At 35.8% G+C, this 18,528-nt stretch overlaps 1 protein-coding gene across 3 annotated transcripts in view; it reads left to right on the top strand.

Annotated features, from left to right (window-relative positions):
- LOC107094192 (catenin delta-2-like) overlaps positions 1-18,528 on the top strand; it is a 303,403-nt gene that overhangs the window by 248,208 nt on the left and 36,667 nt on the right. For all 3 annotated transcript variants that reach the window (XM_015389646.1, XM_015389668.1, XM_015389657.1), the window contains exons 18-19: positions 9,726-9,899; positions 11,287-11,437. In XM_015389646.1, the coding sequence (XP_015245132.1) occupies positions 9,726-9,899; positions 11,287-11,437 (325 nt within the window). The remainder of the gene's footprint in view (positions 1-9,725; positions 9,900-11,286; positions 11,438-18,528) is intronic.

Below are 18,528 nucleotides of genomic sequence, written 5' to 3' on the forward strand. Positions count from 1 at the left end.
GTTTTGGAAGCAGGTGCAAAAAATTATTAGAGGTCCCTAAAGAAGATTTTATAAAAAACCCACGATAACCAACTTAAAAAAATATCCTTTTGACTCTAAGGCACGGCTCTGAGGAACTGGATTCATATTAAACATACTTCATGGGTAGAAAAAAAATATATTTTCAGATCCTTACCTCTTGAAGTCCTGTATGAATGGCTCATCTTTTGAAATGCTTGTTCTGAAATCTTCTTAAGAGACACTACCTTTCCATCGTAGGTCTAGTCTGACTAATCTGATTAAGCCTTTTCTCCTTCTTCAGAAAAAGCACCTCAGCAGAGAACACTGTTAAGAGTCAGATAGTACTTTTTAATATAATACATTGGTCTGTGTAGATAATTTGTGGTTTTACTAGAAGAAGGCTTAAGTTCCTCAAAAGACATAATATAAATAAAATATACAATATATGATCTTGATACATAGAATAATAAGTATGCCATGTATAAAGATGAACTTTTCAGAATAAAGCAGGAACATGTTCTGATTGGCTAAAGGAGCTTGCAACCAGGGTATAAGATAGATTTTTTTAAAATATATGTGTGCATGAAGAGCACACAGTGATATGCAGGTAACTTTAAAAGACCTGTGTCAGTAATTTTATATTTACCTTTTATAGTAACAATTTGATTCTGTTTCAATTTTCTGTCCATAATAAATTCAAAGCCAGTTTTCTGTAGTTAGAGTTGTTATTTTTTACTGTATTAAATATTTTGAGTTTAAAATTCACATATATTTTATAATAATTTACCATTTGATCTCTTCACTGTCTCTGTCCACATCAGGAGTTCGCAACCTGCAGCTCTGGAGTCATCAGTGGGCCTTTGTTATCTCTGCCATGACTCTTTATAATGGCCTAAAATTATATAAGGAATCAACTAATATAATATAATTACGAATACCAGCATTTTAGACTTTATTGGGTTATTTAAACAATTTATGTTAGAGCTTTCCAAACAAAATCACCTTAAAATAACCAAAAATATGTTTTTAGATCTATTTTTTTTGTCATTAGCTGGAAATTATGTTTTTATACATCAAATGATATCCTTTGGAAGAAAATTCATGCTTCATCTTTATGAAACTTTAATTTTTTTCTTGTCTTGAAATGTAAAAATACAAATAAACATTTAATTGCTTAAGATGGTGACAGATTTCCTATATCAGTTATAAAAAAAAAAGAAAAAAAAAAAGTTTTGTTTTATAAAGGGTTATATAATGTTTGAAGCTATACAAGATTTTTACTCAGCAGGACTTGGGGCAAAATGGTTCTTTGGATTTCAAAGGCTGCACACCCGCTTGGTCTACTTGGATAATTTACTCTTTTGTTGTTCTGGACACCAACATCAGGCATATTTTTTATGTTCTTTTTTTGAGGTCAATTTTTTATTAATATTTCCAATTTATGACTTAAAATATTTGAGACCTAAAATATACCAAATTTGCCTCCTATCCTCTATACTGTTAGAGAATTGAAATATACTTAATTTCAATATTACGGATCAATTGAAACATTCTACAAGTTTCTATGCACCAAAATTATATACCCTGTTTAACTTTCTTCATATTTCTCAGGTTAGATAAAAACAAACAATAAAAAAGGTAAACAAAAAGACAAATACCAGAGACTTGTTTTAAACTGGCTTAGATTTTAAGTCAGGCTTAGTTTGCCAATTCTGGTTTATTTTGTTGTCTTTTAGGTTTCCTGAATTGGGCTTGCTCTGAGTCTGACTCTGTTACTATGGCAATTGACCCAGTGAACTTAGCCAGGTTGAGACCAGGTTTAGAGCCAACTAAGGCTCAATCCAATTGGTAAGAGCACTTAAGCCACAGCTGAAGTGCCTCAGAAGCCACCATAGCAAGTTCTAGCTCTCAATAGGGCTGACAAAAAGGACAGAGCTTGGAAGAGGAAGCAGGGGGCTTCCTGACACCAATTCAGTTACCATGGGGACCTTGTGATTTCCCTAGCCACTGCAAGAAGCTAAAGAGTTGCCCACAATCCTTTTTCTTACATGGCTTGTAGGCACAGCCAACGTAAAGGAGTTAAACAAAAATAAATGATTTCTTTATGCTATGTGACACATGCTAATGTACAAACCTTCATGTTTTGGGTTTTATAACAATAGTTTTAGCCATTCGCTAAATTTGTCAATTTTCTTGTAATTCTTTTCCATAAGTAAATATCACTTATGCACTTGTCTGTTACATAATAAGGTCCATAAGGCTAAACACTTAGTAGCATAGTATCCTGTTTCTTCAGGGATAAATACAAAAAAAAAAAATCCCCTGATAGTTAATTGCATAAATGTTAACCAGTGGTTCATTTACTAAGCTTCCTTAATTGGACCGCAGCTTGAATCAGGCCCTAACTCAGGGGTCTGCAACCTTTCAAATCCAAAGAGTCATTTTACCCCCAGCCATGCTAAATTAAAGCCACAAAAATTACATCATCCTTTAAATAAAACATCACTATTAGTTTTGTTCTGCTATAGTATATTTGTTAAACGTTTTAATCAACACCAGTTTGTGTTTTTTAGTCTTTAGTCTTTTTAGTGATGAGTTTTGGATTCATTTTCTATAGGGTATTTTGTAATAAATAATAAAATAAACACACAGTTTCCAAGCTATTGTCAAGAAATGTTTCTGCTTCTCTAAAGTCATTTTGTTAAGAAAATTCCTTTCAAATATTCTTTTAAAAAACACTAAAGCTTCCAAGGTTGCATAGACCTGCACTAACTGTTCAAATTCTCTCTATAGGCCTTCACATTTTTGCCAGCAGGGTAAAGTCAAGTGGAGGTGGACCTCTCTAGTCTTTCCTACATTTTTTTTTTGTTTTGTTTAGCCATTGGGAAGGGAGCCAAATGCCGACTGTTAGCGGGTGTTTGCAAAACCCGGTGTTAACCCACTCATTTCAGTGGGAAAGAGGCTTAAATGAACCTTGTGGTCTGCTGCAGAATCTGCTTATTTTAGTGACAACACTGGTTTGTTGAAACTTTCTTGACTTAGAGACATTAAGCAAGCAAGGTGTCCTTTTGGTGAAACCAAGTAATCACATCTTGACATTTGTATAAGTTCAGTGAGAATTGGGCATCCAGGTGTGGCTTTTCACCTGGGAAGCCTGGCTTGGCTTTTGTGGAAAGGATGAAGCCAAGATGCTCTCCCTGAGCTAGGTCTAACTAGGTTTTATTTCAATGGGCTGACAGTTTGTTTGTTTTTGTTTAGGTTTCATATTTTAGATTTTTTTTAAAACAGCACTGACAATTTTCTCTATCAAGGTACACAGGACGTCTATGTGAACATTGCTCAAAGGGGGTTGTTGACAGTCATTCAGATTAGACAGCTGGAGATACATCTGAGGGACAGAAGCTGAGAGACTTGGTTAAGTGGAAAAATAAATAAAAAGAGGCCTTAAGAAGCACACTAAAGTTGTTTTGAATTTGTATTGGCAGTTAAGATACTGTAATGACTGAAAGCAGTGAGAGAGATTTTTTCTAGATGCACGGGGCATTAGAGCATGTACGCAAAGCAAAGCTTTTTTCCTTTTTTTCTTGTATTTCCTTTGGAATTTGATCTTGGAGCCAGAAAATGTTTTACTTTGTAGATCCAAAACTGCATCAGTAAGGCTGTTGTTCAAGTTATATTTTAAATATGAAAAATACAAATGTTTTTACTACTATTATTGTGAACTTGAGAAATTTTCTGTATGCAGTGGCTCAAATGCATTCTGTCGGCAATATTTAAACGATTTACCAATCTGATTAAGTTGCTGTTAAAATACTTGATTTAGTATTCAAGTATTTAATTGGATTGTTCACAATTAATAAGTATTTAGTAAAAAGCAATTCTCTGGGAGCATCTGTGTTTCTCACATGAATGTGAACCATGCTTGGGCACTTCTTTGGCACCAAAATATAACTGCTAGAAATCACTAGAATTATATGTTATTATCTAGATGTAGGCATAAACAAAAAAGTTGCTAGAAGACATTAAGGCCGTTTTTCAATATGTGCACTTGCGCTTTCTCATGTGCTAATGAAACATCATCAGCCTCAGCACCGTTCCAATTGACAACACAATACAGACCAAATCCCCAGATGTTTTTGTTCATCCGCCCTGTTTACAAAGCATGCATCAGAGCAGATTTGTGCTTTCCTAGGACTGACAGCTGTCCCAGCCTGCACTGTGGCAGCAGTCCTGATGTTTAGAGGACCGAGCCAACCAGCGGGCTAACGTTAGCCCGTCTGCAGCAGCCCTCTTGGCATAGTAGTGTGTCAAGTACGGCTGAATCTGAAGGCGTTATTTTTTTTATTTTATTTTTTTATTTATCTGGCAAAATGTTAATTTGATTTGTGCTTATCTTACTGTGTTAATCGTTGTTCTGCCACTAAATGAAAACAGTGATATAAAAGAATAAATTTTTATTATTATCTAGAGAGTATTAAAAGGAGTTGAAATGCAGGTTAAGGTGAGTCGTGCGTGTGGTGATGTAACCAGTATGCTTCTGCTTAAATTTGTTCAGAGATTTGGTCTGCTCACTCCAATTCTACCAGAGTTCTTGTCAAGAACGTACTTTGTATAGTTATTTCCCATATGAGTTGATCATTTTTCCCCCTAGTGGCCTGAAGTACTTCTGTTATGTGGCACTAGTTTAAAGCTTTTCTTTACAGCATTTTTGTCCTTTGCATCAGTTATGTGCATTTGCATGTTAGCATAATTTATGTATCTACAGCGGGTTTTGTGTTTGCAGAAAATTTCATAGTTTGCTGCTTTCTATCTGGTTTTTCTGTTCTGAGTGTTTTCTTAACTTGAATTTTTGCATTGGTAGTCCAACTTTTGAGTTTGCTTGTCTAATTGCAAAGTTTGCAGGAATTAAATATCCTCAGATTCCCATGTCCCGAAAAAAAACAAACAAATTATTAAAAGAAAGCTGCACCTGGTGAGCCGATCAAAAAAAAAAAAAAAAAAACGGGGGCCAACAGAAGCATTTACTAGTACTAGAGTATAGCAAAAAAGAATCTACTAAAAAAGAAGAATTGAAAACAGTCCCACCAGGCCAAAATCACAACGAAAACAGCAACCAAACAATGCCAAACAAAAATACCGCATGGCAGGATGGAGATGTCAGCTGCGGCCTACTGCTACTATCCTTTAGAAGAAAGGGTACAGCTATAATAGAGATGGGTGCGCCCCTTGTCAGGACGCAGCCTCATTGGTGGAGCTGGACGAATGAGTAGAGCGGCGGTAGGCTCCTTCCCAAATATGTCGAAACACAGCCACAAATTAACAAGGCCAAATTAATTACAGAAAAGGAGTATTCGAACTCCAAAATATAATAAAAAAAACATTCAACCAAAATCAATATTAAACAATCTAGGAAGAAAAATAAACAAATTAATTATGTGCCCAAAGCACAAAACAAGGACACAGAAAAAAGTAATTCTGTTTAAATTTAATGAAATATTTTTTTAATGATTTTCATTTTCTGTGATGAGAGAACAAAAAAATCTTGTATGTCCCGCTGTTGAATAGTTTACCTGGAGACAAAGAGGACAAGTGGAATCAGTAATGCAGAGCTGAAAGGGTAGACAGAAAGATAGAGGAAAACAGCTTTCTGAGGGGTAAGGGATTTGACTTAAAACAGTGAAGGAATATGGTTATTCAAGCAGAGAATTGGAAAAAAAAAAAAGATATTAGTGTGATGAGGTTCCTTCTTATCTGAAAAAAGGGTTCCGGTTATGTTATGAAAAAACTTTTACTGTTAGTTGTGTTGCAATAAACATAACAATAAAGCATCTGTTTTATGGTGTCTTTGTTTTTCAGATTACAGCTGATTTCAGTCCACCGTTTCAACCTCTGTAGCACTAATGGGTTTTTGTCTTTATATCCTTATGCTGGGTTTTTCTTTACATTGTGGCTGGGTTAATTTTATTTTTTCTATTTTTCATATGTGAAATTAATTATTTTAATATAAATTGTGTATAACATATTGAATATTAATGTTCATTATTGGTTCTTCAGTTTCACTTTCACTCACAGTTAGATTTATTGTGTATGGGTTAGTAACTGTATAAATGTATGAAGACCTGTGCCTTATACAGGTTGGGGAAAAATATTTTCTACTAGAGCTGAAGTGATTTCAAAAGGTTTTTGGAAAAAAAAATAGAGACACAGGAAACTTGGCCTGTTTGAGTAACTAACTGCATTCCCTGCAGTGCAATTTAACTAATATGAAAAACTCTATGGATGTTTTTAGAATGTTTGCTTTTTAGCTTTTCTGGCACAAGGAAAATGAACTTCTAATAATTTGCTGGCCATCATTTTTTGCTTTCCTGCATCCTTACACCCAACAGTGCAGTGCCATGTTCAGCTGTGCCCAATACTTTCCATTTTCTTTGAATAAGTGACAAAGAATCTGAACAAATTGATAAAAAGGGCTGCATCTTTACCAAGGACTTTCTCGGGACACCTTTTAGATGAGTGCAATGAAGAATGTTTTGTAAGCTACTGAAGATAATGGACAACACACAATCTGCAAAAAACAATAAATGATGTCAAATGTGTGAAGTTAAAAGCATCTTCAGCTTTGCTGAAAAAAAATACAGCAGTGCTATGATTCATTCCTACCTAAAAGGGACAAAGAGAGGGATAAAGAGAAAAAAAGGTTTTCTATTCAAAAACACTGAAGCAATACACATATTTTGTTTTAATAAAGAAATTCACATAAGCAGGCTGTACAATAAAAAAAATTAAGTTTTTTTAAACATTTATTCTACTTATGATAATAACGTTGGAAGGCACTGTTGCAATATGAGCTGCATTACACACAAAGCATTCTAAGTACTTTTAGATCTATAGCTTTCCTTTATCAATGTTTTTGCTGCAAAACATGCTGTTATGAAAAATAAACTTGCAAGCAGCATAGTGTTTAATAAATCTTATGGAGTTAACTTATTTAAATCTGAACCCCAGTCGGCCTCGGCAGATGGCCGCTCACACTGAGCCTGGTTCTCCTGGAGTTCTGAAGGGAGTTTTTCCTCTCCACTATCGCTACAAGCATGCTTAGTGTGAGGGATTGCATTTGAGTCAATGATTTAATGCAATCAACTGGTTTTCCTTAGATAGAAAACCCTGAATCAATTTGACTGTATGATCTGGTTGAACTGTAAAGTGCCTTGAATACTTGTGTTGTGAATTGGCGCTATAGAAATAAACTGAATTGAATTAAATTTAGTGTGTAAAAGTGGGCAAATGCTTTAAAAGGATATGCCTTTGTTACTGGGAATCAGCTCTGAGAGAAGCTGTTACAGTATGCTTTTGAACTTATTATAGTAGCAAGGGGAAAATATTTTTGAAGAAAAACCTGAATAGTAATTGTATATATTTTAAGATCGTGGATGTAGCAGTTATTTCATGTAGTGTATTTTTTGTACTTTGACCTTCAAATGCTGATGTGAACGGATCCTGATTTCTCTTTAATCACTAGAAGTTTTTCTGACTCAGAAACATTTAAGCTCAATGCAAATTTCAAAAATCTTTTGGTTTTTTCCTTCCAAGGTATACATCATGTCATCCTTCTCCATTTAACCCAGAAATATCATAACTTCTCACAGTTTTTTAAGGGTCTGTACTTCACTGAGTATTTTTTCTTTTCAAAATTGAGATTTTTGTTTTTTTGCTACATTAGAGACATAAGACAAACAAAGACATTGTCACTCACTAAAAAAATAAAATACCACTTTCATTTATCATGACAGGATTTGTTTATGCATATAATTAAGAGAAGAAGAGCCGCGCTGCACTGCATTTTTTTTTTGTTGCATACTCCTCTTTGAAAATAGGGACGTTATTTCTCCAGAGTAGGAAGTAAATTCCTTTGCTGCTTCATTTTAGATATTTTCCTAAAAAGCTCATAAACCCACGTTAGTAATAAACCATCCTACATTATTGTTTGTTTTCTTTTTCCTCCGAGACAGAATTGACGCATTTCATTGTATTCCTACAGAAAGCACTTTTAGTTTTCCCAAGCAGACAGCACAGTTGTGGTTGCATGTTATTTAACTGAGTTACGTTTGTGTTATTCTGAGTTCTTGTGCAAAGTACTTCTTGAACACCATGTTTTCGTAAGGCTAAAGTAGGTTTCCAACATGTTTTATCACAATTGTTTTTATCCAAGTGAAGATAAGGATCCAACAAAAAAAAAATGTTTTTTTTTTTTTTTACTTATTAAGTAGAAACCTAGGAATTTTACTTTCCAATGAATTATAAAGAATTCACTCCCTTTAACTTTAATACTTTTATTGAGTGACTTTGAATTTTCACCGAAGCCATTTTCTGTTAAGGTGTTTTGCTTTTACTTGTTGTTTGAGTAATTTTACACCTCTTATCTAATGTTCCACTACAACTCCTTCCTAGCATTTCCAGCCTCAACATCCCTCTACAATGTACTCATAATCTCTCCTACAGTATGTCCAAACCATCTCAGTCTTGGCTCCATGGTTTTTTCTCCATAACATCTAACATGAAGTGACCCTTTGATGCATTAACTCCAAAACTGATCCTTCCTTTTCACTCCTAAAGAGAACCTTCACTTCTTTGCTACCTCCAGCTCTGCCTCTTGTCCCTTTCTCAGTTCCATTGTCTCTAAACCATCCAACATTGCTAGTCTCAATATATACACCTTTCCATGTATTTGTACTGATACTCTTTTGTTACACAAAACCACCTAATATATTTTTCCACCCGTTCCAACCTGCTTCTTCACCTCTTATCCACGTTCACTGTTGCCCTGGACTGTTGATCCGACGCTTATCTTCAAGACTCTACGGGTGAGAGGCAGGGTACACCCTGGACAGGTCACCAGTCAGTCACAGAGAAACACAAAGAAATACAACCATGCACACACACACACAGTAATGCCTAAGGAGAGAAGCCAATAACCTAACAGTCGTGTTTTTTGACTGTGGGACAAAGCCGGAGTACCCAGAGAAAAAGATTCCTTCACCTGTGCCCTGGTCTTACCAAAGGTCACAGGGTCATCTGAAAACATCATAGTCCATTGAGGTTCCTGTCTAAACTCATCTGTCAATCTGTCCATCACAGAAAACGAGGAGGGGCTCAGAGCCAATCCCTGTTGCAGCCCCTCTTCCAACTTGAACTCCTCTGTCCCCCCTACAGCACATCTCACCACTGTATTAGAGTTTCCTTACATGTCCTGCACCACTCTATCATACTTCTACAGAGTTTTCCTGCAGTACTGCAGCATCTCTCTCTTAGTTTGGATTATCTTCACAATAAGCAAGATAATAAATCCTCAAATTTGGAACTGTGTTCTTTAAACAAAATGCAGGAACTCTCAAACTCACTGTAATTTCAGGTTGCGAGGTTTCAAAACATGAAAAATGCTGATGCTTTTGCATGCTTCATTATTGCTATTTACATTATTTAGCATTACTTTCAAGGATCCCATCATTACCTATCCATGTACTGTATGTTTCACTAAAGATTGAGGAGGACTCACCATTTCATAAATTAAGGTGCCTTTGTCTTAATCTAATCTTGTATTTGTCAAAGTTAAAAGTCTGCTGACTTATAAGTCACTGTTCTGCTGCATTTTCTGGTGATTTCACAGAAAAAAGCTAAATAAAACCTAACATTACAACATTTACATAATTCACTCTGTTCTTTCACAGTGGGATGGTGTGAGTCCCTTTCCAGACACAGCAGAGCCTCCCAAAGGGGTTCAGATGTTGTGGCACCCCACCATCGTCAAGCCATATCTCACTCTGCTCTCTGAATGCTCAAATCCTGACACTCTTGAAGGTGCCGCTGGGGCCCTACAGAACCTTGCTGCAGGCAGCTGGAAGGTATTTAAAACTTAAAATATGTTTTTAAGCTTTCCCTTTTTTTTTTGTATGTTTACTTTAAATATATTTACATCCAAATTTGTTCACCAGTAAAAAAAATTGTTCTTCATATGGGTTAATCTGCTCTGCAGTCCTATTTTCCAGTGTTCTAAATCCATGTCCGTAAAAGGGATTATCAGTGAGAGGTGTGAAGGAAAACAGATGTAGAATTGTCTTGCTGAGCAAAGTAAATGCCTTTCCTAGCTTTTAAAAGTCAGGATATTGTTTAAAAAGAGTCAAATAAACAGACGCACTTAGACAGGGTGGGGGGTGTTCTTGAATGAAACACAGCGTTTTTCTTTTATTCCCAGAGAATATAAAGAACTCCCACTCAATGCAAACTCTGTTGAAGCAATATTGCTTTTGCTGACTGTAGCAACCTGCAGAGTTTTATTAGATCTTAATCTTGGGGATTTTGTATCTTGAACCAACTAATATTATTCCAAAACAATAAACTTGTTTGTTTTTGCTACTTGATGCATTGAAACCTAATATACCAGGGACTAGACAAACTCCAAAGCCGTGAACGGAGTGGGAACTACATAGATATTATGAATGACTCATGTAGGTGTTGTGTTGTCAGGGTGGTGTAAAGGCAACTTGCCTTTCAGGAAGAGATCTATGAGGGTTAAAGGCAGAGTGTAAGAGTGCATCTGTAGGGTGAGCTGGGATTTATACAACTGCATTGCATGTCTGTGTGTAAGCAGGCTAAAAAGAAAACTAGTCAAATGAAAATGGTAATTGAAAGAGAGGAAGAAAAGGGAAAGACAACAGGGGTTTTAGCTGAGAGTATTTTTCATCAGTCTGCCTGTGAGGTGTTTGGAGCTGATTTTGATCTGACAAGTATTTCCACTGATAGCAGTCTGGACAAAGAGACTATAAGAGACTGAAGAGGAGGGCTCTTGAAAAATCAGTGGAAGAAAGGAAAATTGCAGGAGCAGGTGGTCTTCAGTATATAAGATTCTCTATTCTGGCATAACACTGCTTGTGTATCCTGAAAGGCTCCATTTGTGTGGCACTTTTTTATTAAATAAGGTCCCTCTCTCTGTGACAGTGCTGGCAAATGCTTTTAGCTCTGCCATTTAGGTTTAAGCCAATACATACGTGTGTTATCTTAGGATGAATAAAAAACTCCCTAAATAAAACCAATTTTTTCTTTCTATATCTGGGATAAACTTGGGATAAAAAAAAAAATACTCAGCCTGCTTAATTGAAACTGTCTGAAGAAGCCAATAAATGAGTATTTTATCATCGCAGATCAGTAGCTCACCCATGGTTTAATGGGATTTAAACCATATACTCATAAAAAATTAATTAAATTTACTTTCTCCTGTTTTCTTCCTGGAAGTGGTCTGTGTACATCCGGGCTGCAGTCCGTAAGGAGAAAGGCCTTCCTATTCTTGTGGAGCTACTGAGGATAGACAACGACAAGGTGGTATGTGCTGTCGCCACAGCGCTTCGGAACATGGCCCTGGACATCAGGAACAAGGAGCTTATAGGTGAGTTTTGATGAGGATTAGTCACATAAATGACTGACGTTTCTATTTTTTTAAGTAGATTCTTGTAAATCTCTAGAATTTCTAAAGTTTTGACTAATACGAATTTTTGGGGATTTCAATATTATTTTTAAGATTGATTTTGAAACTAAGCAGGCAAATATTTGTCTTAAGAGCAGTAGTGACATTACCCAACAATTTGAGAAAGCAGTTGTTTTAAAAAAAGAGTATTGTTGTTTAACAAAAATTTCAGATGATATATATATATATATATATTTTTTTTTTTTTTTTACTGGCTTTAACATCTAGAGGTTAAATTAGACTTATACAACGTTTATAGTCATTTTGTATACACAGAGTGCATACAAAACAAAATTTTGTTTATTACACCTTTTGAGACAGTAAATGAACATTTCCATTCCACAAAAGGCAACAGTGATCAAATGTAAACAGTGTGGGAGACAAAACATGGTGCAAAAAACAATTGATATGGAAGTTCAGAGCATTAAATATATATGGTGCAAATATGCAGTATTTTTGGTTTGGCACCTCTCCTCGCCAGTCTGATGCGCTGCAGCCTCCACACCACACAGTGAGACAGCTGGTCAGAACACTCTCTATAGTGCTTCTGTACAGTAAGCGCTTTTGTGCCCTTTTGACCAGTGAGGTGACGTTTACAGTCCAGTTGAGGTTGTCTGTGATGTGCACCCCCAGGAATTATGTGCTTTTAACCACCTTTACAGCTGAGCTGTTGTTGACCAGTGGAGCGTGGTTAGGCCGGTTCTTCCTGAAGTCGATGATGATCTCCCTCCTCTTCTCCACATTCAGGATCAGGGTGTTATCTTTGTACCTGCCCACAAGCTGCTCCACGTCCTCTTTGTAGTCCTGGTCGTGGTTGTCTCTGATGAGGCCCACCACCGGGGTGTCGTCTGCAAAATTCACAATGTGATTGGTGGTGAACCTGGGGGGCAGTCAAGTGTCATCAGAGTGAACAGCAGGGGGCTCAAGACGCAGCCCTGAGGGGAGCCTGTGCTTAGGGTGATGACATCAGAGGTGTTCTGTCTGACCTGGACTGACTGAGGTCTGTTTGTGAGGAAGTGTAAAAGCCAATTGCAGACGGGTGTATTGAAGCCCAAATGTTCCAGTTTTCTTATCAGATGCTGTTTAATGATGGTGTTAAAATCTGAACTGAAGTCCAGGAACAGCATCTGCATGTGGGTGTTCTCCTCCAGGTGTGCCAGGCTCAGGTGAAGAGCAGATGAGATGCGGCCTCAGTTGAGCGGTTCCGTCGGTTGGCAAACTGGAACAGATCGATTGTTGGGGGGAGACTGGAGACGCTGTGTTCTTTAACTTGCTTTCCGAAGCACTTACTAACTAAATTAGTAACAACAGCAAAATTTGGACAACAGAAACATTTTTCTGTTTGTGTATATTATACAGAATCCTTACCTTAACTTTAAGATTTTTAAAAGTCTTCCAGTATTTCTGGTTTGTTCCAACATATATGAGTATGTAAGACAAATAATTGTTTCATTAGATTTGCTCCTGTCTATGTGTTTTCAGTAGCCTCCCTTTTAGACACCTTGCTGATATTGAAAAAAAATTGAATTTGTAAGTTAGAGTTTCCTCTCCTCAGTGACAACTTTCACCAAGTGTATTGTCGGAAAGTCCTGGTAGTTCTAAGGAGGTTGTGTTCACATTAAAACATGATCGGATTTTTAAGCTTATATGGGCCAATTCGGCTTGATTTGGCCTTTTTTTTTGCTATGGATTTCTATTTTTTTGAGCTGCACAGATTTTGGCTAGCAGCTTTGTTGCCTGGTTGTATTCGTAATCGCATGTACTGTATGTGTGTATGTTGGAGAAAAAAAAGCATGTCTGAAGTTCCTCTACCCTTTTAAGCAGACTGATTGAAGTTCTGGGCTATTACTAAGGTTAATATTAAGTGTATATAGTCTGAAGTAAAGGTATTACTTTAACATTTTACCAACCAGCATAATGATTTTATAAAGCTGCAGTAAAAATTAGGCTATAACTTATTGGTCTTCTGAGAAACTGAGATGGTGCACTGCCAGCTGTGAGTTCAGAGAATAACATGGATAATGTGTAATTGAGAAGGAAATGCTGAAGAGGGTTGGAGAGAGTGGTTGCAGATCAAAGCCTTACATTAGTCTTTGAAAAGTACACTGGGTAATGAGTGAGCCCCAGTCACTATGGTAAAAATCAACATATCTAGAGATCATTAGCTAACCTGCTTTATATATACTGAGTGTGTGTGTATGTATTATATTTTCATGTGTGTTTGTTTTCAAGTGTTCTCATGAATTGGTGACATCCTTTTTCTTTGTGGTGTCCTCCTGTTGCTTGTCTAGTGCAGTAATAACAGGTTATACATGTCAATGGAAAAATTTAAAGGATTATGACTTCAGACAGACACCTTAGTTGCCTTAAATAATTTTGTATGTTTGCGTGTTCATGCATGCTTTCTCTCTATCTCTAATATCTCTGACAATCTTTGCTTTTTGGTGGGCTCAATGGTTTCTATAGCAACTCTAGCACCCACCGTTTCAGGCTGGAAGCTTTTGAAACATATCTTCTTTTGCAGCAAGTTGTTGTGGTTTCTTGTTGCAGAACAACAAGGAACGCCGCCGCCAAAGCTCAACACGCCCCCCTACTACTGTTTGGCTGATGCTCGCAGCAGATAAAAGGATAATGAGAGCTGCTGCGCAGGCGCTTTGCTAGCAATAAATCATCTTCCTTTTATGGTTTTGTTTGTTTTTGCTTGATCCATCTGCAAACAAATTAGCAAAGAAGATTAAAGAAACAAACAATAAATATACAGAATTTATCAGCTTACACAAATTGTACACACACTGTATTACCCATAAGGAGTTTTTACAATATTTGGAAAGATAATGAAAGTCGTGTAGTTTGACCTTTTAGAACATTTACTTTAATGTAACAGTAAGCTGCAAATAACTATCAGTAAAAATATTGTCTGATGTTTGCTTTTTATTTTAAAATAATTGTTATTGGTTTCCTTTTTTAATGTTTTCTAGGTTTTGAGTGATCAGTTTATAAATAACTTTGTTATGTATGAAAACTGAAAAAAAATAGAACCATTTCAGAAATGCATTTTGTAAAGAATTTTGTAATTTCACGCTTAAAACCAAATTAATATAGAGGAATTGTAAATTGTACTTATTCATTAATGCAATGCAATAAATAATGTAATTTGAAAATGCATAACAATTGAATGTCTAAACTGGGATTTATGAACCATAATTCATAAATCTGATTATAAATACATTTTCTTATTAAACTTTTAAAAAGGTAATTTGTTTTTTCCCCTTCAATTTCCTTTTTTACCTTATTTTTTCAAATATTTTTTACTACTGTATTTTGTTTTCACTTTTCCCTGACCATTTAGTATTTCCTGGCCCTTCTGTTCCTCGTAAATTCTCCCAGCAGTTTCTCTTCTCCATTTAGCTTTTTCGTTCTGATCCCTGAGCATCCTTAAAACCAAGTTAAGCAATCATATCTGATCTTTGGACATAACCAGCTCCCTAATTGGATAGAAAGCCACTCTTGGATCACAACACAATGGCTACCATAGGAGGTAGTTTCCATGTGCCAAAACTGTTTTGTCATTGTTTGGAATGGTCATCATTAGACTAATTGTAGATAAAAGCCCATATATGGAGAACAAAGCATCAAGCAACATTTAGAGCAGCACACTAGATCATTTTATTACTTGGGCTAACTTTGGTAAAGACAGTAATTGGATAACCTGTGAGAATATTTGACCCTGTCTGTTCCATTCACTCAGAATGGCTGTAGGATGGGGATATGGATGCTGTTTCTGAGGGTTTTGTTTGCTTTAGGTCTTTCTGTTGGATGTCTGCCTTCATGGTTGCTAGACCAACCTAAAAAGTAACCTTAACATACTTGCAGAAAGTAAAATGTGGAGAAAAGTACTGTTTGGGTATGTTCTTATGGTGAAGTTTTATTCATATCTGTAAACTCTATCGAGTTTTAGCGTTTGTGCACATCTAGTCCTTTTACCAGTAAATCTTTCTGGTTAGAAATAACAATTAGATTGCAAGCTGTTTCAATTAGTATAATTGAATGTAAGAACTCAATTTAGTTTTATCATTGTTTGTTTGTCAAATTCATTTTTTATTGACCTTCTTGTTAATTTAATTTATTGACCTTCTTGCTAATTAAAACAGTGCATTAAAATTATTTCTTTTTATAAATATTTAATGTAACAATGACAGTTTTAATTACATTTGTGTTACAGTCAGTAGCTTTTCAAGCAAAATGGGTAAACACAAATGGATTATCATAAAAGTAGATAAAGGAATACCAGGAGTCAAATAAAAAATGTACAAATTCACAAAAGAAATTAATTCAGACTTATTTAGCAATTCAGATGTAATTTCCACATAATCACCTGTCTTGTGCATTCATCCCAATGTTTTCTGTTGGGACAAATTTTCACAAACTAAATTTAAACATCTTAAAAGTCCGATATTGGAACAGGGACAGGTCAGGGTAAGTTTCCGGAAAAAATATTTGTGTTAAGAACCATGTGCTTGTGTTAGGCTTCAGTGAAAACCTGCTGGAAAATCTGAAGAGTGCAAAAGAGGTTTGGTTTTTGTGTGGGCTTGCTATTCAAACCAGAGTTGTAGTGACTTTCTCCAAGCCGGCTCCCAAATCAGATTCTCTGATTAGTAAACAGGCCGCATTGAGCTGCGAAAGTTTGGATTATCAAACTACAGAGTCTGATGATTTGTGCAGAATTGTCTCCCAGGGGGAAAATTAGGACAAACATCTTGCTGTGTGAACCTCCTTTAAGGGAATCCAAAAATTAGCTTAAGCAGTTTTTATCTAAGCTGTTATATGTTGTTACAAATGATCAAAGTAACATGAAACAACTATTATCCTGTTGACTTAAATTGGGACCTTGAAGGAAGGATGTGCCTGAAAACTGGCCACTAGCAGAAGCTTTGGCCTCCGCAGGAAGGGAAAAAAGAGAGGAGTGAGGCCCAAAATCACTGCATGATCAGAGACTTGAGAATTTGGGATGAGAAGAAAAAACTTCCCATAAACAGATGCAAGCCGCTACCCTCCCTGGTGTGTTATGCAGGTGTGGGAAACCCCATGTTCATGCAATACTGTTATGAAGCACTGTAACAGAGTCTAATCACCATTAAGATATCCACTTTCCACTCAGGATCCCTCCCTAGACCTAAAGGCATGGTTAATATGCTTGACTCATCTATATTCTGCACATGAATGAGACACTTGGAACCAAGGGCATAATTTGCAGTCAGGTTAGGGGTGTAATGACCCCCCCAAAATAATCTGATGCAGTCATTATAATCCCCCCAAAGATATCCAGTTATTCCTATTTACAAAGGTGCCTTAAATAATAATAAGCTTATTTTCTTTACTTTATTTGCTAGCGGAAAAAACAAAACAAAAAAAAACAGATAATAATAATAACACGTTTAATTGCCTGGTAATTTTTTTCCCTCCTTGCCAAAAAAATTGGTATCCCAGAGTGACAGCCATTCCCTCTACTAAGCCTTCACCACTTGAAATAATGCCTATTCATTGTGAGAGAGATTGTAGTTTAAAAGATGTAAGGAGGAGTGTATGGCACAGACCACAAGCTAAGATTTAAAGAAGTAAACTGCTTTGACTACAAAAGTAACTGCCTTACATTTTTATTATAACGACCTCTAAAAAAAAGCTGAAAATTGTTATTAATCTCTCAGTTTTTGAATTATTGAAATAAAGTATTTGTAATCAATTTTAAATAATATTCTTTCTAAATATGATTGTAGTTTAGGATAGACCTTACCCAAATATAACTAAATTATCCAAGACTTTAAAATAAATGCTTATATATTCTAACTGACCAGTGTGACCAAGGCTGGGCTATTTTGCAAAGAAACTTTAGCAAACGTTTAGTTTCTAAATGTGCAGAGCTGGCTGAATAATCTCACAAAGGTTTTTAATTTGTAATCACATTGTAATGTGTTCCTGTGAAGTATGGATTGATGGACAATTATTATGCTATTGTGGTTAGGGCATAGGGCTTTGAATCCTGAGGTTGTGAGATCGAAACCCATTCCCACAGACTGTCACCCCCATCTCGCCTCCACAATGGCATGTATGGGTTAAATGCAGAGAGTGTATTTCGTTGCACTGCACTTGTGACAATGTAATGACAACAAAACACTGAAAAAATAAAAAAAATAAACGAAAAAAAACAACAACGCGTGGACATTGCTGAAGTCTGTTGTTGTATTGTTTTAGAATGAAATGAATCTGAAACAGTAGAAGTCAAACAGTTTTCATTAGAAACAGACTACCATCTTTCTTTGTAGTTGCCTTACCCAGACCACCTTTGTTTTTCATAACTAAACCTGAGACAATCAGCTGGGCGACTGTTGACATAATATCTTATAGAGATCAGTGGAGGCCTTTCTGTCTGACTCCTGTCAAGTACACAGTAACACTCTGAGGACTTGTGCAAACAGGAGACTTATAATCAACTACAGTGCAGTTATGGAGTCAGAGATTATGTACCTAAATATCACCAGCTAGACTGTAAATACAGTGGTTCAAATATCTAATAATTCACACTTTTTTTTTTTCCTACAACAAACATAGAAATTTCTAAACATTACATGGTGTCATAAATTAGATTAAGTTAGTAACATATATTCCTTTTATTATTTAAATTTCTTACATAAGAGATAGTATTTTCTTACTATAATGAGTTCAGTTTATGATCAAGAAACCCTTTTTATTGGTTTTAGAATTAAAAAATTTCCACAAATTGATCTCATTTCATCTTTTCTTATTATTGTTTTTTTTTTTTTTTTTCTCAATTTTTGTGAAGTATTTTTATATATTCTAATGAAAAAAATACAACGGTGGCTCTGTTTTGTTAATTACCTCTCGTGCTTCTTCTTTGTCACATACTCTTTCCTCTACTCATGTTTTAAACTGCCGAATCCCTCGAGGGCCAAACAATGCTACCTTTAGGAGAAAGGGATCAAAGGAGGTTTCTGGAA

The sequence above is a fragment of the Cyprinodon variegatus genome, unplaced genomic scaffold (genome assembly GCF_000732505.1).
Source record: "Cyprinodon variegatus isolate N-32 unplaced genomic scaffold, C_variegatus-1.0 Scaffold20, whole genome shotgun sequence".
Taxonomy (NCBI): domain Eukaryota; kingdom Metazoa; phylum Chordata; class Actinopteri; order Cyprinodontiformes; family Cyprinodontidae; genus Cyprinodon; species Cyprinodon variegatus.